This window comes from Acanthaster planci, linkage group LG03 (genome assembly GCF_054643075.1).
Source record: "Acanthaster planci isolate LZ-2023a linkage group LG03, COTS_SCS, whole genome shotgun sequence".
NCBI lineage: Eukaryota > Metazoa > Echinodermata > Asteroidea > Valvatida > Acanthasteridae > Acanthaster > Acanthaster planci.
Window position 1 is genome coordinate 205,075 of NC_141779.1, and position 26,199 is coordinate 231,273.

General features: G+C 38.9%; 3 protein-coding genes across 13 annotated transcripts in view; 2 read left to right on the forward strand and 1 right to left on the reverse strand.

Moving 5' to 3' along the window:
- The window catches only part of LOC110988129 (uncharacterized), a 498,416-nt gene that overhangs the window by 32,531 nt on the left and 439,686 nt on the right, over positions 1-26,199 (forward strand). The gene's annotated exons all lie outside the window — the stretch shown is intronic.
- Positions 1-26,199, forward strand: part of LOC147799523 (uncharacterized) — a 94,009-nt gene that overhangs the window by 14,132 nt on the left and 53,678 nt on the right. For 8 of the 9 annotated variants that reach the window (XM_087135109.1, XM_087135108.1, XM_087135102.1 and 5 more), the window contains exons 2-3: positions 10,894-11,091; positions 21,770-21,966. The gene's annotated coding sequence lies outside the window, so the exon portion shown is untranslated. The remainder of the gene's footprint in view (positions 1-10,893; positions 11,092-21,769; positions 21,967-26,199) is intronic. The other variant, XM_087135103.1, reaches the window with a different exon arrangement.
- LOC147799524 (uncharacterized) overlaps positions 3,235-26,199 on the reverse strand; it is a 28,537-nt gene continuing 5,572 nt past the window's right edge. Inside the window, exons 4-5 of the mRNA XM_087133977.1 lie at positions 3,461-3,628; positions 3,235-3,284 (exon numbers count right to left, since the gene is read on the reverse strand). Of these exons, the coding sequence (XP_086990103.1) occupies positions 3,235-3,284; positions 3,461-3,628 (218 nt within the window). The remainder of the gene's footprint in view (positions 3,285-3,460; positions 3,629-26,199) is intronic.

Sequence of the window (26,199 nt, forward strand, 5' to 3'; positions counted from 1 at the left end):
GTTTGAACTCATTATATGCTTTTGTTGTTCTGGTCATATGAAGTTCAAGGCTACATGTGTACCATACCAGCTATGGGTACCAGTACCAGCCTACATACATTGAGTACCACAGTGGAAAAAGTATACGTTGGTGGCTGATCTGTCGCGGAAAAATCTACGCTGCGCAAGAAAAGCATACATACGTGTATCATTTTCACAATATTCATGTCAAAATGACAACAGAGAGTTACTCTGAAAACTCTTAAAGAGCTCAGCTCTTAAAAAAATGAACTTGGCCAATATACTGATGGGAAAAAAAATGGGAGTGAACAGATTCTGCCCCCTCCCACAGCCAATTTAAGGTGAAGTTGGGAAATGTGAAGACTGCATCTGACAGTGTTGAGGGCAGGATTAAGGGAGCCGTCAGTATAGATTTGAAGTGTGTTCATTATTTTGTTACCAATATTACCTCTGACATTGATGTCATCGATATGTAATATTTGGAAGATTTTATGCCACAAGGAAGGTGCTAAGCAGAGAGAAAATAACAAAAGGGTATTGGAGTTTTCTGTATGGTTTGTCACCTTATCAAGTAGTATTTAGGGCAGTTGTTTTTATCTGTACTGTACTGTATGGTTTCAGTGGTTAAATACAAATCATTAAGAATCTATGGTAAAGGGTTAGTGGAGGGTTATCACATTGAAGTTGGAGATGAAATCGGGAAGTGCACTGGAGAGCTCCAGTTTAGAGTTGAAGAGCTTGATATTGAATGCTGTCCAGTGTTTGTGTCATTCATGTCCATGTGATAGTAGAATCTGAATTAAAGCTTCACATCCGTACTCAAGAATAGGTTTGATACACCAGTTCACTAGTAAATTCTAATTTGTGTGCACACTATGCGCTTGTACATGTAAACTGGCATGTCGAAGCAACAAGCTTGTGTGGCCCATTGATAATGTGCAGGGCCCAGATTTCAATGTTGTGTCCCTCAGCTTCTGTACCTTTCTTCACTCTTGTCTTTGGAAAACCCCCTAAAATTATTATACCTTTTACTTTTGGTCTAAAAGAGTTTTATTCTAAATAACAAAAAACAAGCTTTGCTTCTCCCCAAGTGCATGATCGATGTCAAAAGAACTAGGGCTCCTTTCTGACCCCGTCCAATTACATAAAATAGTTTTGTACTTCAGGGTACTATGCATCACTTGTACTGTGCAGAATTGCAGGTTAAATTGCAGGCTACAGTACCTTCAGACAGGGTTTAGATATTTATTTGCCACAGATATGCACACGTACCTGTAGATGGTCAACTGAGAATGCTGGATGGCACCCAAACATATCACACATCTTGGTTTCACAGCTCATGCACACAGAACGGACCTCATGCTTTTTGAATGAACAACATATTTCAAGTTCTATTTTGTTCTCCAAAAATCTCGCTCACACCGGAAAGTAATAGCCATAATGGTTTTAGAGGGTTTCCTTTAAACAAAAGTGAAAACAAGTGCAAAAGCTGTGAAAAGAATGATGTTGAAATTTGTGTCCTTGTACATTTTCAATGGGATGCTCAAGCTTGTTGCTTCCCCTTGCCTTTTATATGCATGCGTACATAAATAAGAGTTTATTAGTGAACTGGCCTATTAAGACAGAGTGTAACTGAAATAGTACATGTATATTACAGTCAGTGCCCAATAGGATTCTGTTGATACAGCAGTTAAGTTTTCTTTTGCATTTTACAGCGATATTATCTATTAACTTGTTGTCAAAAGTAACACCCAGGAATTTGGTCGATTGCAGGATTTGGATTCAGTGGTTTTGGATATTAAAACTTAAAGAGAGAGTTATTGGTCTTCCTTGTGAAAATAACTACAATTGTGTTGGGATGAGATAGCATGAAAGCCCATATTTTGCACTAGAAGAGAATGTTGTCGAGACGTTTTTGGATTTTCTTCTCAAGAAAGAGATGTTTCTGTTGGACTTCCAAATTGCTACCGGTATACAAGTATATTACCGGTATCTGCATATTGAGAAACTCTGACATCAAGGCGGTTGTGAGAGTGATCAAAATCATGAGCAGTGGGCTAATTATGTTGCCCTGGGGGACAACATTTTCTGGGATTCTTTCAGTGGAAAGGGTTTTAGTCTTACTTGTACCAGTAGCTTGCATTTTCTAAGAAGCTTTTTTTTCAGGCTTTGTTGATGGCCGATTCAAGATTAAGGATGTGGTATGGAGTGGATAAGGTGGCAAAATGAAGATACAATGTATGGCAGGATCTTTCCCGAGTTGGAGAATGGGAATGAGGTTACTATCTTTCTACTGTTTGGGACATTGAGAAGTGTGCCAAATCATGTTGAAGATTAAAAGTATTCCCTGACTTTTATGGGAAAATGTTTGATGTCCTTATTGTTGATTCCATCTTTGCCAGGTGTTGTGCATTTGGAGGAATCAATGGCACGATTCAATGCATTGATATTGATTGAATGGTTCATCAATTACATTAAAGTATCATTGTTATCATTTAGATTTAGATTGTTTTCAGTGTCTTGTTACATGTAAGTGTTGATGGAGGAGGGACTGTAATTTTCAGTTCTACTGATTTTGGCAAAGTTGTTGACCAGTACCTTGACTTTATCTTTATTAGTACCAGAAATGATATCACTGCCATTGTAGTGTTAAACTGGATACTACCACGTGTTTGGATAGGATCAATCCATTTGATCTTGTTTCTTATAACTTTTGCGTTTGTCTTGAGATTATTTTATTGCTAAATCTTTGCAATTCGTACTTTTAGCAGCTTTAGTAGTTTTCATTGCAATGGCGCATACATGTACATGTACCTTTTTATAAATTGTCGTTTATTAATTGAGATTCTAAGGTTTTTCAAAGCCTGATTGTGTCTTTCCATGTGAACATAAAAGGCACTGTCCAGTATGATGGTTCCACCTCTGACTTATTACAATCAAGAGTGAAGTCAAGGAGGGTTGTGTTTTGGTTCAAACCCTGTTTGGCATCTTTGCCTTTACCCAGGCAGAGGATGGGAACTACATGTACATGTACACTGTACGTGTATATTCACACCAGAAGTGACGGCGGCTTTTTCAACCTTGCCCACCTGAGAGCAAAGACCAAACTGGAGGCAGTACCTCCCTGAAAACAGCTCTCTGCAGATGATGCAACACTATTAACACACACATACAAGAGGGACTACAATGACTTTTGTTGCGCATGCTTGCAAGGAGGTTGGTCTTCTGATCAGTCTATAAAATACCAACATCATGGGGCAAGATGTCAGCTCCATTCCCAACACCTAAATTGGTGACAACACATGAGGGGTCATAGACAATTTCATCTGTATGTACCTGAAACTGTGTTCATCCATTTTGAGCAACCTCTCTCTAGACACTGAGCTTAGCTCCTGTGCAGGCAGAGCATAAACAAGTATGGCCCGCCTACCAAGAGGGTTTAGGACCACTCCATGCTTACCACCAATACCAAGATGCAGGTGTTCTGGGCCTGCATCCATAGCACTCTTCTTTACAGCAGCGAGGCGTGGAGCTGCATGTAATACTCCTGTTAAGAACGCAGACTCAATGCTTTCTGAATCTGCAGCCTGAGAAGGATACTTGATGTCATCCGGGCAGGACTGTGTGCCTAACAAGAGAGAGAAACAGAGAGAGACCAGCTGGAAGCAGGCTGTCAGAGCAGTAACCCTGGCTGGCGAGCAACAGAGAGAGACCAGCTGGAAGCAGGCTGTCAGAGCAGTAACCCTGGCTGGCGAGCAACAGAGAGAGACCAGCTGGAAGCAGGCTGTCAGAGCAGTAACCCTGGCTGGCGAGCAACAGAGAGAGACCAGCTGGAGACAGGCTGTCAGAGCAGTAACCCTGGCTGGCGAGCAACAGAGAGAGACCAGCAGGAAGCAGGCTGTCAGAGCAGTAACCCTGGCTGGCTGGAGTTAAAATGGGGATTTAATCTACCTCAGAGGGAGGGTTTAGCATTGAACCAAAATGCTGTTTGCTGAAACGCATCCGGTTTTAGCCTGCGCATTGACATAGAGTTACGTAACAGCTTTTCTTTGGTGCGTTTTTGTTATAAACAATGAGGTATACAGTGTAACCGCATGCTGAACGACCCGTGCAATGCTATCATCCTACAAACTGCCATTACAACATGGAAAAAAGCGGTCACTCTCGCCTGCCTCTCCGTGGTATATTGCCAGAACTGCCGCTGTAATCGGGAAAAAGCGATACATTTTGTTGTATTTGCCTTCTAAGGATGCCTAAGACTGGTAATGTGTCTGTAAGGCTGTGGACTGCTGATGAGCATTTTTCTAGGGCAACCATCATTTGTTGCATCGCAATGATATCTGAACAAGTGTCTCCCGATAGAGCACCATGTTGCAAACACAAACTCTGGTACACGGGTGAGAATCAGCATGTTTTTATAGTAAGTATATCGGCAACCAGTCCAAACCTGCTTCAAGCACACGCCAGCCATGTGTGTATGTAAACACACTTAAGTGGGATTAATTTAAATGAAAGGAAGTTCTTCATGACCCCAAGAAAAGGAGATAAACCATTTTGGGTTAAAGCTACCAAATTAAAATGGTTCCAAAGGCTTGGTGGGTTTTAATTTTACGACCGCCATCTGTGGTGAATGAACATTTTAACTTTTACCGTTTCCACTTACACAGTGTCTGAACATAGCCTCAGGTGCAGCTCCATTGTCTTCCCAGACTGGCGGATGCCAACAACCCTTTAGTGGTTGGGCAGTGGTCATTTCCGCATGTGTCGTTTAGCACAATCCAATTTCTTGTTGGAGGCTATGCAAGGGGAAGCTAGAGTGAGGGAACTGTGTGATGTGTTAACCCTGGTGCCTTCTCCTATTAACCCTGGTGCCTTCTCCTGTATTGAGACAAACGAGATTGTTATTGATGTCATCAATAATTTATCCATTGTGGTCAAGTTAAGAGTTGCCACACAGCAGGTTAAGACTTTTAAAATCACAGCCAACAATGTAAGGCTTGCTTGCACATGTACATTCAGTGATCTGATTTGGAATTCCACAGAAGTGTTGGAACCTGTTTTGTACTTGACGGCAACACCATACCGGGTACTTTGTCATGAAAGCACACCCACCACCACTTTTCTGGTTAGTATTGTTTCTATCATGTCAATAGACATCACAACCAGGTAATCTAACATTTTTGTATCATCTTTCAACCACATTTCTTGGATGTAAATAATATCTGGTTTAGTGGGCCAAGAATGGATCTATAGCATTGTTAAATTCTTTTTAGTGGGCTATGAGAGATTGTGCATTTCATTGTAAAATAATTCAACCTGTGATAATGAGGTAAATATCGATGATGATGTGTTTGGATTGCCTTAGGGGAATGACTTGCATTTTGCTAGGTAGACTACATGTATGTAGTTGTTTGTGCTCCCATCTTCGTTTGGTGTGATTTCAGCATATTCTGTTTTCCTTGCACCAGTTGGTGACTGCGATGCTGTTCTATGTCTTTTTTATGATGTCTAGATTCCTCAGGTCTAGTTTGGAGGTGATCAGTTACAGATTTTTGCAGCTGTTCTCTGGTCATGTATCATTGATAGCACTCAGATTGGCATTACTCTGGTGAAGTGAGTAGTTCCAAGATGTTTAGCTCACTACAGAGGCACTGGTGTCGGGGATCTATTTGCCCCGCTGTCCTATCTTCAGTTTGGGTAGTGGCATCCTTTTGTTGTTTGGCAGGTGTTGTGATTTGGGATTATATGAAGCATATACATTGTATGATACTCTGATGTTTTGTATTCCTCTTTCCTGTTAGATAGTTTGCACCCACAGTGAGCCAATGCACTTTGAGTGTTGTTCCCCAAATTTGCAGCCTTTAATCTGATCTTTTTGTCAACATTGCTCATACGAATGGCATCTTCCACATCAGAGACACCTCATTGGACTGCGTCAATTACTAGCAATATGACCAAGTTGTTGGCAGTTGAAGCTTCATATTACAGGTGAAATGATGGGCTAACTCAAAAGTTTTCATATCCCAGTTGGAATGGGCCAGGTACCGTAAGGTGGGTGAACTGAAGATTAGGCAGACAGAGACTTTTTTCTAGTTGGCTGTATGTTCTGCGCAGCAGGGGTTTAACCTCCAAACTCTCAGTTTATTGCAAGCTTCTGGTATTCCATTGTGATTCCAGTGACAACTGCCTTGCTTTGAGTTTTTTGATTTAGCAAATTTGGTAGTTGAGGCCCATTGGTCATGTTGCCAGATTGCTTTTAGATTTCTTGCCCTGGCGGGAGTATGACATCTAGCGGTAATACCCCCTTGGTCATTCTTGAAAACGCTTCTCACAAAATTACCAATAAGACTATTCAGAGCTTTGGCTTCTTCTGATCAGATTAACTTTAGCAAGTTTGACATCTGGGGAATTGATGATGACTAGTGTACAGGTAGGTTGCCTCTTGGTTTTTTGGCCTGGGTAAAAAGTGACATACATGTTCATGTAGGTTGGGAGTTTTGTGGAGGTCTGAGTCCATGTAGACATCACTGTATGATATGTTTTGGTCATTTATGGCTTTTAGTTTGAGATTGTGATTCATTCTGAGCTTGACTGATTAATCTGTCTAGTGGCGATCATTATTATTGAGAGTGTAATTATGATATATCGGTTGGTTCCCTCCGGTGTCTGATTCCATTTCATCGTCCATTTTGAGCTGAATTTAGTCCTAAATGGGCCTTGAAAATGGGAACATTGATATTATTAATACCTCTTGATTTTGAGATATCTTGACAAAAGGATCGCACAGTAGAGGAATGGTTGTGAATGGGTGACAGATTAAACATTTGCCATGCACTCTGGAGCATCCAGTATTTATGTCTGATTGTGGTTAGACCATATGTCATCTCCCAGAAGGATTCACTTCACCAACCCCTGCAACTCATGTCCGAAGGTTTAACAATGTACATCTCTCACTGTTTTTTATGCTGTTTTTTCAAAGTGGCAGCCAATGGGATTATTTTTGTTTCTGCCTGACATGGGTTGTCTTTAAAAGTAGTGTACTAAGATACCGGGTACTGTCATTGCTGATCCTGGGATTCCCAGAAAATTTGAACTTACTGCTGGGGATTTTCTATGCTATGACTTGTACTAATAGCACTTTCCCTGAGAAAAATTTATTGGTAAAGTACATAACGGCAATTTCCTTCAGGGTGACATCATATGCAGCAGTGTTTTTTTGTCAAAGGTGCACATCATTACTAATTTTTGAGAATTGTTTTCTTGAAATTTCTAAATACTGAATTGTTGTTATCAGGTAATTGGTATACCTGAAAGCTCCTTGTTGATGGGTTTTTCAGGGTGTGTGGTAGTATTTCTAAAAATTGTGAGGCATACGAAAATTTGTAAGTAAAAACAAAATCTGATTTAAGTTTAAAAAGTGTTTAAAATTTTTATTATTATTATTTGAATCAAATAAGTAGCCAACCCTGCTTTGTAGCATTCATGGATTTCACTTCTTGCAAAAGTAGCTGTCTGCTGGCAAACTGTGACAAGCTCAGTGACCCTCCTGATTCAAATTCAGTTCTGACCTGCTTGCAATAGCTACGTAATATGTCAGGGAACAGACACTGCTTGGACAATGTTTTTTGTTCTGGTCTGTTGCACTGTTCAGGCCTTTAAATAAAACATGCAGATGAGCTCTGGTAGTGAAATTTAAACATCTACATGTACATGTGTGTAAACTGAAGGTCAGAGAGCCTGTGCTTTTATTTCCAGCAAACTTTCTCAAAGACAAGTGACTTTTTATCATGGCATGTCAGTCTATTTGTTGGTGTGAAATTGATATGTCCAGTTGCCATCTGTAGCATGCATAAGAATAACAGGTTTTGAAATTAAAACCATTATACATGTATACTGGTACTTTGACAATACATTTAACAGATTACTTCCTTGTCTTTGCATTGAGTGGCACCGCCACTCACCAGCTATGAAAAACTCACCCTGATGTAAGGATGAGAAACATAGGTCTGCTCCATGCAATATTGCTACACCCCAGACAGCTCTTCCCTCGTGCAAAAGAACTACCCTTACAAACCAACAGCTTTAGAGATCGATAACAAATCTTCCAAAGGATCCTCAACATACCTGTCCTTTACCAACTCCGACTCCAACTCTGTGCCTTTTAAACAATCTGTCTAGCACTTCCGCTTGCCTGGGCAGCGGCAGTTGCTCACCTGGATTGGAGGCAATGCAAGCCAAAACTCTTAATATCTGTTACAAACAGGGCTAAAGCCTCAAAGATAACTTCCCTTACACTTGAATCCGAGTGTGGCTGATTAATACCCCTCATTTTGTACCTGCCTTTAACTTTTGACTGAGCATGAAAAATAAAGGTGTCTGATTCCAGAAAATTCAGCTGCGGATAAATATTTCTGTAAAAAATCTACTGGACTTTACCTAGAATCTGTCTTATTTCTGACTATTTGTCTACCCTCTCAATACTGGTCAGTTGTGCTTGACAGAATGAGCAGAGTAAAACCCTCATAAATGAAAGAAATGTCACATTCATACGTGGGGTGGTGATACCCTACAGTGGTGGGGTACACCTAAGTTTTAAGTTGGAGATTGATCTCTGTGGCAATTAAGATACTCCAAATAAAGACCAAGAACTGGCACAAAGAATTATTCTCACTGTATAGTAGAGTTGTTGTTTTTTTATTTGAAATCAAGTTTAGGAATTTAGGACTGTCCCATTATTGAGATTGAGAAAATTTACACATTTGTGGATAGTAATAAATGGAGTTGACAATGATATGGATTGATTGACCAGTAATGAAAAAAGGTTATGGTGTGAGTGTGATAACTGCAAGAATAAAAGGTAAGTCATAAGATATGGCAGAGCCAGTGGGCAAAGGGATAATTAAAGGATAAAAGGATAATTAAAGGATAGGCTAAAGGATAAAAGGGCCTTGTGCAACCTGCTCTCTCTACAGAGTTCAGCTGTGTAAAGACCACACAATGAAACAGTTCAGTATATGTAATAGTCATTGAGTCCAAACATGAAACAATCGTTATGCTTTGTGCATGTGTACAAGTCACATTGCCAAACTTTCCACAAAACTTTTACAACAATGCGACAAATAAAATCAGTCCAATGACAAATTTTTGAACTGACTTGGAGCCCACACTTGGCCCACACATACTACAACAAATCTGTCAATGCTAACAGGCCATAGCTGTGCATAACGATAAATGAATGATAAAAGTTGCAAAACGTTTAGGACAAAAGTGAACTTACATTCTGCGAGAGGCAGATTGTCACGTATGCCTTGGTGAAGTACGTCACGTAAGCGTAGCGTACAAGAATACGATTATGTCTGGTATGAACTAATGGACTAGAACCCGTTGTTACAGATTAATATTGACGAGGATATGATTATGACCATTAACAACCACTGGGGCCACTTTACACAGAAAATACAACGATTTAAATATTATGTTGGGACTATGTTGAACTACATGTAGTAGGAACACTGAAGGTTTGTGAGAAAGTGCATGGTATGGAAACCTGAGAGAACCCTAGATTTGACCAAGTTTGACCACCACAGAAACATGAGAAATCTTGATATGAGCAAGTTCACTAAATTGTAAAAATAGTGTATGCCAAAAGACACATTGTAACTGATCTCAAGGTCATAAGATGTACCTCTTTGTTTGCATTATACAAGTAAGAATCTACAATTTCCTTCAGAACAGATGCAGGTATACTGGCCTTTTCTTTGGAATTGGTTAAGAGAGCCATCGTTAAGGCCTTCTAGAGTAAACTTTACGAGTGAAAAGACTGTGAGATCATCAATTCCGGCCATTTTGTGTGCCCAAGATATGGATGTTAACATATTAATTAATTGGTGCTGGGGAATTACACGTTTTACTTAAATGAGTTAAATATAGATATATAATCAAAGGGGTCTGTTTTTATGTGCTTTTTCCAAGACCCGTAGCCCAACTGGTATTTTGCATGCCTTATATGTGAGTAAAATATGAAACCCAGAGATCGTATCGAGCCCAGCGTCGTACGTATGCACACCGCTGTGGAAACCGTACACACATGGTTTGACTACTCACACATGAGAACGATGGCAAGACATGCATGATCCGTTGGCTGCAGGCTTCATCTGTTTTTTTTTAGTGGAACTTATATGCAAAACAACTTTTAAAAATTCACATTTTCTTACAAGTGGACTGAGATCCTTAAACAAAATGAAATTAGAAATAATAATGTTTGATTTGTCCACAGTTGCTAAAATTACAATACAAAGTAACTTCATAAGGGGCATAATATTTTTGCTTAAAACATGCCCCAGAGAGGCTTAGAATGCACCACAGAGCATCTAAACTTTAAACTTTAAACCCAATGTCGTATTGGCTTTGCGCTTTGTGCTAACAGTTTCAGTTTTTTTCACAGTCCTCCAATCACATCCCTGCCAACATGAAGTGAATCTCCTATACCCTGCGTGCCCCCCGCATGGGTATTCTACATGCATCACTAACGATTCCAGTACACATTCCTCTGTCCATCCCACAGCTGTACATTCCACCCTTCATTCTTGATGAAAACAAATTTGTTCTAATTCCTACCCAATCACTCAAACGAACATTTTTACTTTCTTTGGTGTATAATACATGTATATTCATCATAAATGGGTGTTTTATTGTGATGACTTTGATGAAGTTTTATATTTGGAAATAACTGGTTTTTCCTTTAATAAACTTCCTGACTGAAATGTTGGGTTTCTGGAGAAGTAAGGAGATACCAGTACATTATCTTTTTGGTTGAATACAGGGTACATGTACATCTGTGTTGATCATCCACAATCGGTTGATTAAAGTTGTTTTTCTTTTCTTGCTTTTCAGGACTACAGTGAGAAAGCATCTATGCTGGTCTACTGACACCATTGTGCTGTCTTGGGTGGGAGCCAATGGATAGACCACGCCCAGCCATTCCACTTTGCCACTCATCTGGTGGTCACAAAAGGACAGCATTCAGGTTGACAGGGTGTACTGATGAACGGTTGACAGATGGAGCAGGAAATTCATCAAGGCAGTAAAGGGGTGAGTTTCTATCTGGCCATTTTCGTCTTGTCTCAGGAAAGTATTATGTCACTGTAATACATGCATGCATACATGTGCACAGTGATGTTTATTTGTTGCATACTCACTGCATTCCAATTCACACCATGTACATGTACTTATAATCTGATTAAAGGGAAGCCAAATGAAGCTTTTTTTAATTTTGAAAATATAAAAACAAGTCTACTATTTTTCAACTTTGTGTTTACCACTTTTCAAATGCTGACTCTAAATACCTGTCTACATGTACATGTATGACTGTGGATGTCAAATCAAATTTCATATTGGTTAGTTTCAGGTTTGTGTCATGTCAGAATAACAATGTCTAAAGTCAGTTTTAGTTTTTTTTTCTTGAATTGTTCAAAACTCAAAATTGTAACCGTGCTTCAAGGAGAAATACAAGGTACATACATGTACATGTACCTCAGGTTTTGGCACTTTGTACTTGTATTCGCTGTGGAGGAAAGGACAGACACTGAACTTGTTGAAAATTCTTTTTTGGCCTGTTGTCTTGGCAGCCCCTGTCAAGCTCTATTACCATATAACTACTTTGTTTTGTCTACATACCAGTCATTTGTTTACAGATCCAACCAAAATATTTTACTCAGTGCCCAGTTAATATTTTGGTAATAAACATTTCTCTCTAATTGGTAGCATGTACAAATGTACTTGCATTCCAATCAGCTCTTGTTGATGGCCTTATACAATAAGCAGAACTTTACAGTTGGCAATATTTTGTGTGAAATATCATCATGTGGTGAACCTTATACCGTACAGAGTTTTTGCATACTGGTACATGTACAGGTGTATGGTGTTTGGTAGGATTATACCCTGCAGAAAGGTGGCGTAGATGTAGATTGTGTAGATTGACAGTTTTTCCAATTTTACCAGATCTACCAGTACTTCCAACCCCCACCATTAAGTGGAAGGAACATGTACATGTACGTACATTGTGAGAGCATTCAAGCCTGAATTCACCTGCCTTGTAATTAATCGACTACAGTTACATGTATGTGTTGCACACACTTAAGTCACCCATCACTATTTTTAAATTTTTATTAATTCCTTATACAGGGTAAGGAAAGTGGACACTTTTTTTAAACAGTTGGTTGAACAAGAGGAACTTTTTAAGAGGGTCTGTCTACACTAAAAGACACATTTGCACATAACCAGAATCATCTCTTTCTTTAAAAGCCTTGAGAATTAAGAAATGAACTTTAACAATTATATTGATACAGTATTATAACTTTGTAACTGTAAAGATATAGTTTACACAGTTTCATAGGATTTTGATGAAAATGCCCAGCTTACATGTATTTCAAGGGTTCCAGTGGGACATGTATAAATGTACTGTGATTATGTCAACTCATGTTTTCAGGTTATTTATTAATACTGGTACCATTCTCATGGAGAAAAGCAATTCATCTGTTAAATCATGGGTACTACAGGTGTAACATTGGAGAAATGTGTCAAAATCTAGGGCTTTTTATTACGTTAAGTTATTGTAACAGGAATTTAAGGAGAGCTATTTAAGGAATAATGAATGTCACTGTGTCTGTCCACAGAGTGACAAACATGAAACAGGCTGATTTTGCCATTCCTTGAGCAGATAACCTCATATATCATGATATATCTTCAAAATATATTTTGGCGTTCCCTAAATATCAAGTCGATGGTAGCATGGACTTTATTAGTGTCAACGGGATGTGATATTTGGGGTCAACAATTTATTAAAGGGTGGACGTGAAACAAGGGGTTTGGGTGACAGTCAAGCTGTATGGTTGGTTTATTGCTCTCACTTCTCTTCATCAAAGTTCAATATGGGTTGAAGAAGGTGCAGCTTGACATAATACAACGCACAAAAGGCAAAGTTACAGAAAGGCAATTTTGTGTACGAGTGTAACTAAACTACGGTTTGGCAGGACCATTGGAAATGCAAGTCAGACGGAGTGGGTTACGGTACGTGTGTGTAGCATCGTACAGGTAGGCTACACTCATCGGGCCAGGCCGTGGTGGGAGCTGTCCTGGACCACCACGGTGATTAGCAAGGGCTGGACGGGGCCAGCGCCGGTATGTACCGACCGCACTGCCGCTCAGACCACAATGTGTTGAGCGCAGTGATAAGATCGCCGCACTGTGGACCATTGGATCAGCGTAGAGACAGGGAGGACTGGGCTTGTTAGCAGGACAAGGATGGCGAGGGACACGGGGGTGTCTCGCCCGGCAATCGGTTCGGATGTAGTGGTGATGGGCGGCTACGACTCTCACTAGCACCCTGGGCTAATTCGTACCACTCTCGCATTGGTCCAAGCTAAGCTAGCTGGTCATTCATAGGGTTACATTTCTTTGCCATAAGAATGGTTACTATGGCACTTCTCTCGGAAAGGGTCCAACCCGCCGCACTACGTTAGGTTCTGCTCTCGCAACAAGGGTTTGGTCCGCTGCACCTGACCGAAGAGCTAAGGAAAATCTGCTCTATTTATAGGATTTTAGAGGCTTAGGAATCAATAAATATGAGCATCGCTGAACAGCTCAACCAATGAAAATCTTCCATCTCAATGGGTCACATGACTTCCTGCTAGAGTCGTGTGCAAGAATCTAAGTGGCATGTGTAAAAAGGTAAAAATACAGAATAATAAAGAGTACAAAGTGTAGAGCTGGGTGCGTGAAAGTGCTTACCCGGTCATCTGTGGCGATTGATTGACAGTTATAAAGTCTGAGGTTTCTCAGGCTTGACATTAGCATTACAGGGAACCTTACCACACCCAACCACGCAGCCACATGGAGGGGGATTTCAATGTGCCAAAACTGAGCAGAGAAAACACAAGGATAAAGGATTGAAGGATCACGCCATCACGCCAGAGTACAGCGTGAATAACTTAATACAAAATTAGCGTCTCTGCTACATGTACATGTCCATAATGCGTAGTTGAGCTAAATAAGAGACCCTGAGAAATTCAAGGACAGAGAACGAGTAAAACTAGGGGGTGCAACAACATACATGTACATGTATATAAAAAAATAGTTTTCCTGAGAAAAGTTCTTACAATAATACCAGTAGTTGGCTTTTCTGCATAGTGCGGAAAATGCATTTTTCAGCACCAGAAACATTTTCAAAATACACAAGCTTGTATTGGTTGGATTTAGAAAGACAAGCTCTTGGTCACCAAACTTTAAAAAAAAAATTGAACAACTCAGGCTGAAGTTTCACCACAATTATGACAAAAATCTACTTTCCACACTTACCATTATTCCATGATTTTTACTAGCAACGATTTTTCTCCACACCAACTTTGGCACTTTGCTAAATCTGATTGACTTCAAACTTGCATATCAGCATATCATGCAAGTTAGTTTCCCAAATGTTGGTAATTACAGTGTCATGTTTGTTAACTGAAAGCTCCATCATGTGAATTTACACTTACCCTCTTTTTCAAGACTCAGAAGGGATTACCCCTTGTGAACAAATATCTATTTAATTTAAGAAGAGCTCGATCAATACGGAGCATTCTTTTAAACATAAAATACAGCCATGATCTCTTTCAATATGATCATGTTTATGTCAAAGATTTGTGTCTTCTTTACACAAATAACCCAAAGATCAAGTGTTCTTATCCCGTTAGTATAACTCACATCTGTAGACTTACCAATAAAGAACAAGGGGTTGTATGGTATGGCACTCAAATAATTTTCTGATGTATGTTTTTCACTCTCCTGCAAAGTGAGCTTATACTGGGATTTAAGAGGCATTAGCCTAATTCAAGAGCCTTACTTTAATATCAGTCACTGTTGAAAGGGGAATCGGTAACTTGTATACGCCATCGATCAGCCTGGCAATTAGTGCGATATTCAGGTCTTATAAACTTGAGAGGGAGTATACAGTTTTCTGAAGGATACTGTTCTTATTTTAGGTACATCATTGACAAATCTCCTAAAGGAATAAGTATTTTGTTAATTATCTGAGAACAGTGATGAGATAAGATGTCATCTGAGGTACCTGTGACATATACTGTTCGTTATCTACAGAACAATAAATTTTCAAATGGACCACACGAGCACTATGTTGTATGAAATTATGGTTGATGTCACGAGATAAATCTGTCACATTTAACCCTTTTTTCAACACATATTTTGAACAAAGAAAATTGTTCGAACACGAAACAATCACAAAGAAATTCATTAACTTGATGCAACTTTCAATCTATGTGATTGTGAAGTGTTATCATGGTGACTTCATTATACCGGTAGGTCACGTATCATTTAACTTCAATATGTATACAACAGGCATAATCTTATCTTTTTAATAGTTGCTGGGCGTTTGAGTCTATTTCGATTTATTTTTTACGTGTTTGTGGACGAAGACGTATTTTACGTTATTAGTAAAGTTAAGATGCCACATGACATCTTAAAGGGACAAAACTTCATGTCGTATTACTACAGAATTGTAAGACTGATTTGATTTGATTTGGTTTGATTTGATTTGATTTGATTTAACCCTAACCCTGTGGGGCTTATGTAAATAAATTTGTGTATGCACATGAGCTGGGGATTTGGTATAGATGAAAATTCAAGAAATGTAGGATAGGGTCACTAGGGGGTAGAAAGACATCATCTGAAAGGTGCCTGCCTTTCATTGTCCTCAAACTAAGGATCTAACTTGACAAATTTGGAGCAACAATGAGTTCTGTTAGTTTGAATAAAAAGTCACGTCATGGTTATGGGCGTATATGGTGTCATTTGAAAAGTGTCATCTTCAAGGTGAATATTTTTAAGTTTCTATAAAATAGTAGATCCTATTCCATTAATTCTTGTATGTACATGTACGTAGACTGGAATGTATCATAGGTGAAACTGATAAGGACACCATGAAGATATTGAGTCTTTTTGTGTTTCTACGCTTAACTTTGAAGATTTGTTCATATTTCACCCCATCTCATTTGGTGCATTCCAATGTTTTCCTATCTGAATTGTAACATAACTGAAGGTTCCAAAATGCTAAAAAAAATGATTCAAATCATGTAGGTATTTAGATATTCAGCCATTTAGTTTGAGAGGTTTCAAGTCTTTTTGTTGCTCTACCCTTGACTTTGAAAATGTGTACGTATTTCACCTTATCACATTTGTATCATTCCGATCTTTTCCCCTCTGAATTCTGACATAACTAAAGCTCGAGTCTTTGTCTTGGTCTCTGACCCATTTCATTTCTTCCCCTCTTATTGAGGTAAATTTCTTTGATGGGAAAGGAGAGTTCTCCTTTCTGCCCAGACCTCACTACAGTCATGCTAGAGACTCTGAATGATAATGTCATCTCCGTCTTTGAGTATGTCTTAATTGGGGCTTTCTTGCCTTTTTTTCACACTGCCAACCAAAGCTACATCAACGGAATGGACAATTAAGGGATCATGCAGTTGAACTGCAGACGATCCACATGGCAGGGTCCAACAACGTAGTGGCGGACACACTCCCCTGGGATGATAGAGCAGTCTTACATTGATCTGTTCGCTTCTTTGAACAATGTTCAACTTCCCACAATCTTCCTCTTCAGCGGGACTTTCTAGCAACACTGCAGTCATGGCTGCATGGGACGTCATCTGTTCACTTTTCAAATTTGTGACAGCAGATTGTAGCATTTTGTTATGTTTATTGATAGTCAGGCTTTGGTTCCAGCTAACACTCCTGTGAGTGCTATAACAGACTTCCTTATGTACTTCTTTCACTCGGAGCTACAAGTACATGTGTCTACAACTCGTATCTACAGGTAAGCCCTAGCTGCCGTACATATTGGTTTCAAAATCTGTTCAACTGCCCAGGACAATGCTACTGTCTGCAGTGCAGAGGTCAAAGGGACCTCCTGTAGGACGGATGACAAGTCATTTTGAAGTTCCTTTACCATTTCTTAAATTTATACATTCCTCCTTGTTTATGTGTAAAAAAGTGTATTCATGGCATTAGATGTGTCATTGCCAACCCCCCACCTCGACCGGTGCTACTCTGCATGTGGAGTGACTGTGTGGGTAGGTAGAGCGCCGTAGACCCAACCCACACTTAATGTGGGGACAGAGTTTCTTGCAGGCCTCTAGAATTCCGTTAGGATTCCAGTGGCAACTGTTTGCTGTGGGTTTTTTGGTAGTTGAGGCCCATTGGTCATTTTGCCACATGGCTTTAAGATTTCTTGCCTGGGCTGGAGTATGACATCTAGTGGTAATACCCCTTTGGTCATTCTTGGACACGCTTCTCACAAAATTACCAATAAGACTATTCAGACCTTTGGCTATTTCTGATTGGATTAACTTTAGCAAGTTTGACAACAAAATTTTGTTTGACAAAATCTTCCATTTTGAGCTAAATTTAGCCCTAAATAGGCCCAGAAATTGGGAATATCAATATTATAGATACCTCCTGATTTTCAGATATCTTGCCACAAGGATCACGAAGTAGAGGAAGGGTTCTCACTTGGTGACAGATTTAACATTTTGCACACACTCTCAAGCATCCAGTGAGCATGTCTAATTGTGGTGAGACCATACGTCATCTCCCAGGTTGTCTTAAAAAGTAGTGTACTGAGATACCAGGTACTGTCATTGCTGATCCTGGGATTCCCAGAGAATTTGTTACCATTGCCGGGGGAATTTTCCATGCTATTACTTGTACTAAGTCATAATGGCAATTTCCTTCAGGCTGACATCATATGCAGCAGTGTTTTTTTGGTCAAAGATGCATATCATTACTGATTTTTGAGAATTGTTTTCTGGAAATTTCTAAATACTAAATTTATTTTTCAGGTAACTGGTATAGAAACCTGAAAGCTCCTTGTTGATGGGTACCATATTTAAGGGTGTGTGGGAGTATTTCTGAAAATGTTGAGGCATACCAAAAAGTTGTAAGTAAAAGAAAAAGAAAATCTGATTTAATTTTAAAAAAATGATTTCTAAAATTATTATTATTATTTGAATCAAATAAGTACCCAACCCTGCTTTGTAGTATTAATGGGTTTCACTTTCTTGCAAAAGTAGTGGTTTGCTGGTAAACTCTTGCAGGCTCAGTGAGCCTCCTGATTCAGATTCGGTTCTGACCTGCTTACAACAGCAACGTAAAAATCTAAGCAGGGAACAGACACTGCTTGGACAATGCTTTTTGTTCTGGTCTGTTGCATTTTTAAGACCAGTGCTTCTCAAGTGTTCAAAGAAAACATGCAGATGATCTCTGGTAATGCAATTTGTCTTACAACTGAAACATCTGCATGTACATGTGTGTAAACTGAAGGTCAGAGAGCCTGTCCTTTCATTTCCAGCAAACTTTCTGTCTCAAAAAGAAGTGACTTTTTATCATGGCATGTCAGTCTATTTCTTGGTGTGAAATTGATGTGTCCAGTTGCAATCCGTAGCATTCATAAAAATAACAGATTTTGAAATTAATACCATTATACCGGTACTTGGACAATACATTTATCAGAATACTTTCTCGTCTTTGCATTGAGTGGCACTGCCACTCACTGGCTATGAAAAACTCACCCTGATGTAAGGATGAGAAACGTAGGTCTGCTCTATGCAATATTTACTGTATTTACACCCCAGACAGGGCTGCCCTCATGCAGAAGAACTACCCTTACTAACCAAAAGCTTTAGAGATCAATAACAAATCTTCCAAAGGATCTTCAACATACCCGTCCTTTACCAACTCTGATTTCCATGCACTGTGCCCTGTAAACAATCTGTCTGGCACTTGGGCAGCAGTGGTTGCCCCCCTGGATTGGAGGCTATGCACACCAAAACTCTTAATATCTGCAACAAACACAGGGCTAAAACCTCAAGGATAACTTCCCTTACACTTGAATCCGAGTGTGGCTGATTAATACCTCTCAATTTGTACCCACCTGTAACTTTTGACTGAGCATGAAAAATAAAGGCGTCTGATTCAGAAACTTCAGCTGCGGATATATGTTTCTGTAACAACTCTACTGGACTATACCTAGAATCTGTCTTATTTATGACTACTTGTCTACCCTCTCGATACTGGTCAGTTGTGCTTGACAGAATGAGCATAGTAAAACCCTCATAAATGAAAGAAAGGTCATGTTCATGCTACATGTAGGGTGGTGATACCCTACGGTGGTGGGGTAAGCTAAAGTTTTAAATTAGGGATTGATCTCTCTGGCAATTAAGATACTCAAAATACAGTTCAAGAACTGGCACAAAGAATGATTCTCACTGTACATGTATATTAGAGTTGGTTTAGTTCTACTTGAAATCAAATTGAGAAATGTAGGACTGTCCCATTATTGAGATTGAGAAAATTTACACAATTGCGGATAGTAATAAATGGAGTTGACAATGATATGGATTGGTTGACCAGTAATAAAAAAGCTTATGCTGTGGGTGTGATAATTGCAAGAATAAAAAGGTAAGTCATGAGATATGGCAGAGCCAGTGGGCAAAGGCATAATTTAAGGATAAAAGGATAATTAAAGGATAGGCTAAAGGATAAAAGGGCCCTGTGCAACCTGCTCTCTCTACAGAGTTCAGCTGTGTAAAGACCACACAATGAAACAATTCAGTATATGTAATAGTCATTGAGTCCAAACATGAAACAGTTGTTACGCTTCGTGCATGTGTACAAGTCACGTGGTCAAACTTTCCACAAAACGTTCATGACAACGCAACTAACAAAATCAATTCAAATGACAAATTTTTGAAGTTACTTGGAGCTCACACTTGGCCCACATGTACTACGAGACAAACCTGTCAATGTGAACAGGCCAGAACCGTGCATAACGATAAATGAACAAAAAAAGTCGCAAAGTACACTTACGTTCTGACAGAACAAACTCCTGCTAGAGAGAGGCAGATTGTCACTTACGCCACAGTGAAGTACGTCACGGTACAAACTATGGACTAGAACCCATTGTAGCAGACTAATATTGATGAGGATACGGTTAATTTATGATTATGACCATGAACAATCACTGAGGTCACTTTATACAGAAAATACAACTATTAAAATATTATGTCAGGACTTTGTTGCACGAGTAGGAGCACTCGAGGTTTGTGAGAAAGTGCATGGTGTGGAAACCTGAGAGAGCCCTAGAGTTAAAGTCTGACCACCACAGAAATTTGAGAAAGCTTGACATGAGCAATTTCACTAAATCGTAAAAAACCTGTGTATGCCAAAAGACACATTGTAACTGATCTCAAGCTTATAAGATCTGTCTCTTTGTTTGCATTTTACAAGTAAGAATCTATAATTTCCTTCAGAACTGAAGGAAGGTACTAGCCTTTTCGTTTCAATTGGTTTAGAGAGCCATCGTTTAAGGCCTTCTAAAGTAAACTTTACAAATGAAAAGACCATGGGATCATCAATTACGGCTATTTTGTGGGCCCAAGTTGTGGATGTTACAGCTTTAACAATTGGTGCTGGGGAATTACACTTTTTACTTAAACGAGTGAAATATAGATGTATATTCAAAGGGGTCTGTGCTTGTGTGCTTTTTCCAAGACCCCTAGCCCAATCTGACCACTGTAAGAAAGCTCCCGAGTACAGCTTCCCTATTCCTCCCTTAAGTCCAGCATTACACTCAGAAGCTGAGCTGCTAAATGCCTCAATTCTGGTGATTCCTCTTCCATACTTGAAGCCCAAATGTCATTGCTGCATATGGTCTGCACAAAAACAAAACAAAACAAAACGTCATTATTACATGTACAAGTATGGTATTTTAAATTTAGACATACAGTATGAGAATTCTTTAATCCAAGTATTTCGCTTTGAGTAATATTCTATTAACTTAACATTGCCACGTCTTCCGGGACAAATATTGGCCAGTTTCTATTAATTTCATATGCTAGTTGTAATGGTTTCCCTAGATTATAACTATCTGGAGATAAGATCGGCCAGTATGATGCCAAAAACCAGCATGGGTTAATCAAAGTGCCAATGGCCTTGGTACTTTCCATGAGCTTGATAACTCTAGGTGTCAAGGCGATTGGGGGTATAACCCAATTGTTTTCTTTTTTCTCTTGTTGATGGTACTGGACAGTGTTGCTTTTACGACCGACAAGGAAGGGTTCTCATCACCTAACTGGTCTACTGCAGTTTGAGCCAAGTCTTTGAGTTGCCTATAAAATAACAAATAATGCTTAGTACTGGTATATTTGTGAATGAAATTTGGGTGAAACAGATAGCAACAATGGAAGTAAAGGGATCCAAATTTGTATAAAAAGATCAAGAAAATAAAAGTGTGTCTAGCCTACGCCAGACCAATGTGAAGTGAATCTCCTATACCCTGTGCACCCCCACAAGGGTATGCTACATGCATCATTGAAACTTCCACTACACATTCCTCCACCCATTCACAGCTGTACATTCGGCCCTTTATTCTCAAAGAAACCAAATATGTTCTAATTCTTACCCGGTCACTCACACTTTCTTTGGTATATATTCGTCATAAATGGGTGTGTTCTTTATTTGATGACTTTGGTGAAGTTTTATATATGAAAATTACCGGTATTTCCTTTAATAAACTTCCTGACTGAAATGTTGGGTTTCTGGAGCAGTAAGGAGATACCAGTACATTAGCTTTTTGGTTGAATACAGGGTACATGTACATGTGTGTGGAGATCATCCACAATCAGTTGTTTAAAGTTGTTTTTCTTTTGTTGCTTTTCAGGACTACAGTGAGAACGCATCTGTGCTGGTCTACTGACACCATTGTGCTGTCTTGGGAGGGAGCCAGCAGATACACCATGCCCAGCCATTCCACTTTGTCACTATCTGGTGGTCATTAAAGGACACCATTCAGGTCGAGGGGGTGTACTGATGAACGGTTGACTGATGGAGCAGGAAATTCATTAAGGCAGTAAAGGGGTGAGTTTCTATTAGGCCATTTTTTTTTGTCTCAGGAAAGTTTTACACGTTTGTTGCTGTAATACCTGCATGCATACATGTGCACAGCGATATTTATTTGTTGCATACTCACTGCATTCCAATTCACATCATGTACATGTACTTATATCTGATTAAAGGGAAGCCAAATGAAGCTATTTTTAATTTTGAAAATATTCTACTATTTTTTCAACTTTGTGTTTACCACTTTTCAAATGCTGACTCTAAATACCTGTCTACATGTACATGTATGACTGTGGATGTCAAATCAAATTTCATATTGGTTAGTTTCAGGTTTGTGTCATGTCAGAATAACAATGTCTAAAGTCAGTTTTAGTTTTTTTTTCTTGAATTGTTCAAAACTCAAAATTGTAACCGTGCTTCAAGGAGAAATACAAGGTACATGTATGTACATGTACCTTAAGTTATGGCACTTTCTACTTGTATTCGCTGTGGAGGAAAGGACAGACACTGAACTTGTTGAAAATTCTTTTTTGACCTGTTGTCTTGGCAGCCCCTGTCAAGCTTTATTGCCATAACTACTTTGTTTTGTCTACATACCAGTAATTTGTTTACAGATCCAACCAAAATATTTTACTCAGTGCCCAGTTAATATTTTGGTAATAAACATTTCTCTCTAATTGGTAACATGTACAAATGTACTTGCATTCCAATTAGCTCTCGTTGATGGCCTTATACAATAAGCAGAACTTTACAGTTTGCAATATTTTGTGTGAAATACTACTGCATACTAGTACATGTACAGGTGTATAGTGTTTGGTAGGATTATACCCTGCAGAAAGGCGGTGTTCAGCAGGGTTTTGCTGATGTCAGGGTTTTCTATGGGTGTTGTTACCCATGGTGGTGGGTGTGCCTAAGTTTTAAGTTATGGATTGACCTCTCTAGCAATTACAGTAACCCTAATTAAAACCAATGGGTTCAAAGAAACTATCCTCATTGTAGATTAGAATGAATTTACTGCTTTTTGAGATCTAGCTGAGAAACTGCAATTTAGAAAAACTGTTCCAGTATTGAGAAAAAAGTGGTAAAATTACACAGTGGTGGACCTTAGTACATGGAGTCAACACTAACATGGATTGATGATAAAGCACTGGCTGATTCAGGTTTGTAATAAATTGATTGAGCAGTAACAGGAATAAGCTTACCTAGTGACGTACTGGTGCATGTACATTACACATATGTATGGTCTAGAAATTACATTCTAAGTGCAGAACGGTTCCTGGATTATAGCCACTGATAAATTTGTAAAATATGGGTAGAATGAAAAAAATATCGGGTGTGGTTAAAACGGATAAAAGTACAAGACATTGGCACTGTGCAAGCTGCTCTCTCTACAGAGGTCACCTGTGTAAAGAATACACAAAGAAACAATTCATAGACATGTTATACTCATCAAGCCTAAACATAAAACAGAGTTTGCGCTTCTTGTACATGCGCAGGTCACACGCTAAAACTTTCCACAAAACTTTCACAACAACACGATAAAGAAAAGCGATCCAAATCACAAGTTTTTGACCTATTGTAACCACATAAACTACATGTACATGTATATATGTACGAACTAGTGGTAAATCTGTCAATATAAACATGCTAAAACTGAACATAACAATGAAAAATAAAAAATGCCCAAATTTTTAGACAAACATGAACTTCACGTTCCAACAGAACAAAGTTTTGCTAGAGAGAGGCAGATTGCCACCTCCACCACAGTGAAGTACCACACAGTATGTCACATAAGTGTACAAAGTTAGGCTCATGACTGGCAAATATAACAGTCTAAAGCCCATGGACTCATATAAATATGAAAATACTGTTCACTTATGATCAAGACCATGAAGAACCACTGCATGTACATGTAGGACAGCTTAATAGCTAAAATGCGAGAATTTGGATAAAATATTGGTACTGAAACACTCGAGGTTCTTGAAAGGTGAATTTGCTGTTTGCTCCAAGCACCACCCAAGAGATCTGATGTTGGGCTCCGGAGATGTGCAATTTTCACAACCTGATAATGAGGTCATTATCATGAAGTCATATTAGATTATCTTCTTAAGTGAACATCCAATTGCATTGGTTGAAATTCGTTATTAACTGAACTTTTTCAGGGTATATGTCACGTCCAGAATACTAAATTGTGCATTTGTACTCTCTCATAGTTTCTTTATGCCAGGTTTTTTCATCGCAATTGCCAATACTTATTTTGTTTGTAAAACAGTCCCGAAACAGCTCTGTGTTGGTACTTGTTTACAAACACTTCTATCTAGTTTTTATTTTTCTTTTTCAACTAAATTCCTTCCACCAGTCGACTTTGGCAGTTTACTACATCTGATCGACTTCAAACTTAGCAGACCTTTGGACCATCATCCAAGAACAGTGCTGAATGAAATTCACAGTGATAACCTAATTAGTTTATTTATTATTGATTTTTCAATAATTAATTTTCCCCATAAACTTTGTACACAGATTGCACACAATTTTTGGACTGTCCTATATCAGGCTATGAGGGCGCTATTGCAGAATTACGGTAACACCTGCCTGGGCTTTCAATTTTCAACAAACTGTCCTATATTGAACCATAGATGGCGTTGTTGCACAACATAGGGTTTGTACACACATTGTCCAGCATTACGCATGAGCAGTCCTCAACTTCGACCGAGAATTACTACCAGAACGAAAAAGAAATTAGACTAAATTTTCCCTTCCGTTCAATTGCAAATATACCCAAGTGTGCAAATATTAAATAATATTTCATAGGTTTTTCCACTTTAGACAAAAATCACGTGACATAAAATTAAAGGAGCAGTTTTCCTGCACACGTGTTTCTAGCCCATTGACTTTTCACACATTTTCGAGCCCCAATTTTGCTAACTTTGCAGTGTTTGATCGATGGCAAAATAATAGCTAACAAAGACCCTGATGCAAGATTTATAGCTACTGTATGACGTCACGGTGACGTCATTGCCTTATTTTATATTCATTTTTGGATATTTTATATTTTCCCATAAGATTAGTACACGTTTTTCTACTTAACACAAGTGAACAAATAGTCTTGAACTTTGGCGCACGATTACTATAAGAATGAAGGGGAAATCTAGTACTTTGCGCTCTGTTATTTTATTTGAAATATGCCTAAGAGTCCTAATATGAAGTAATATTTCATTAAAATTGTTCGTTTAAGCACAAACCATTTGACATGAATTTAAAGGAGCAGTGTTTCCCCAATGAGGTTTTTTTGCCCATTGACTTTGTACACGATTTCAAGACACTATTTTGAAACCTTTGAGATGTTTGATCGCTATGAAAGTGATAACTAACAAAGACCTTGATACAAAAATTATACTAAATAAATGACGTCATCTTGTGATTTATGATTGATTTTTCAAAATTTACTTCATGCCCCATGACTTTGTACATGTTTTGAGTCACTATTTTTGTCCCTTAGTAATCATTGAACATTGTCAAACTTACGGCAAGCACTAACTATACAACAAAGATAATTCTAAAATATTTACATCATGTTGACTTCATTACGTGATTTATTATTAAATTTTGAATATTTAAACATTCCATTGAATATATGAAAATCAATATAAAATCAACCGTGGCCTCCCGCAACATTCTATTTGCAGCAAGTGCAAGGATAAAATGTGGTCTTGACTTCATCTCTTGTGGGTCAAATCACGTGACCCTTCCGGTTGAAACCGGAAGTGGTCTAGTGTTTAAATGTCGTAAATGCCATTAAGTTTTTTTCAACGGAATGAGTCTGTCGTTGTTAGTACTGGGTTGAAACCCTGCTTACATCTTGAAGAGGAAGTGCTGGAGGCAAATATTGAGCTGATTAAAGGATGACCTCATCATCAACCTTTTTTTTTTACCACAACGGACATTATCAACATGTCAAATGTTACTAATTTTGCCTGGATTCTACTTTTTTCATTAAAAAAGGGGTGTGACACCTGATGATCTGCGTGGGGACGTATTAAGTCCTGAACCCCAAACAGGACGGGTGATGAAGTCAATGACAACACCAGACCGTTTTTTGATTTTGGGACAAGAAGTCCCCAGGCAGGCTGGCCACGCCAGACCACAGTTTTCGTGGGAGTACGACTCCCCCTGCCTGACTTTGGAACCTACACTAAAACCAGTCACAAAACGACAAAGAACTATCTAAACTCCCACAAAATGGCAACAAGA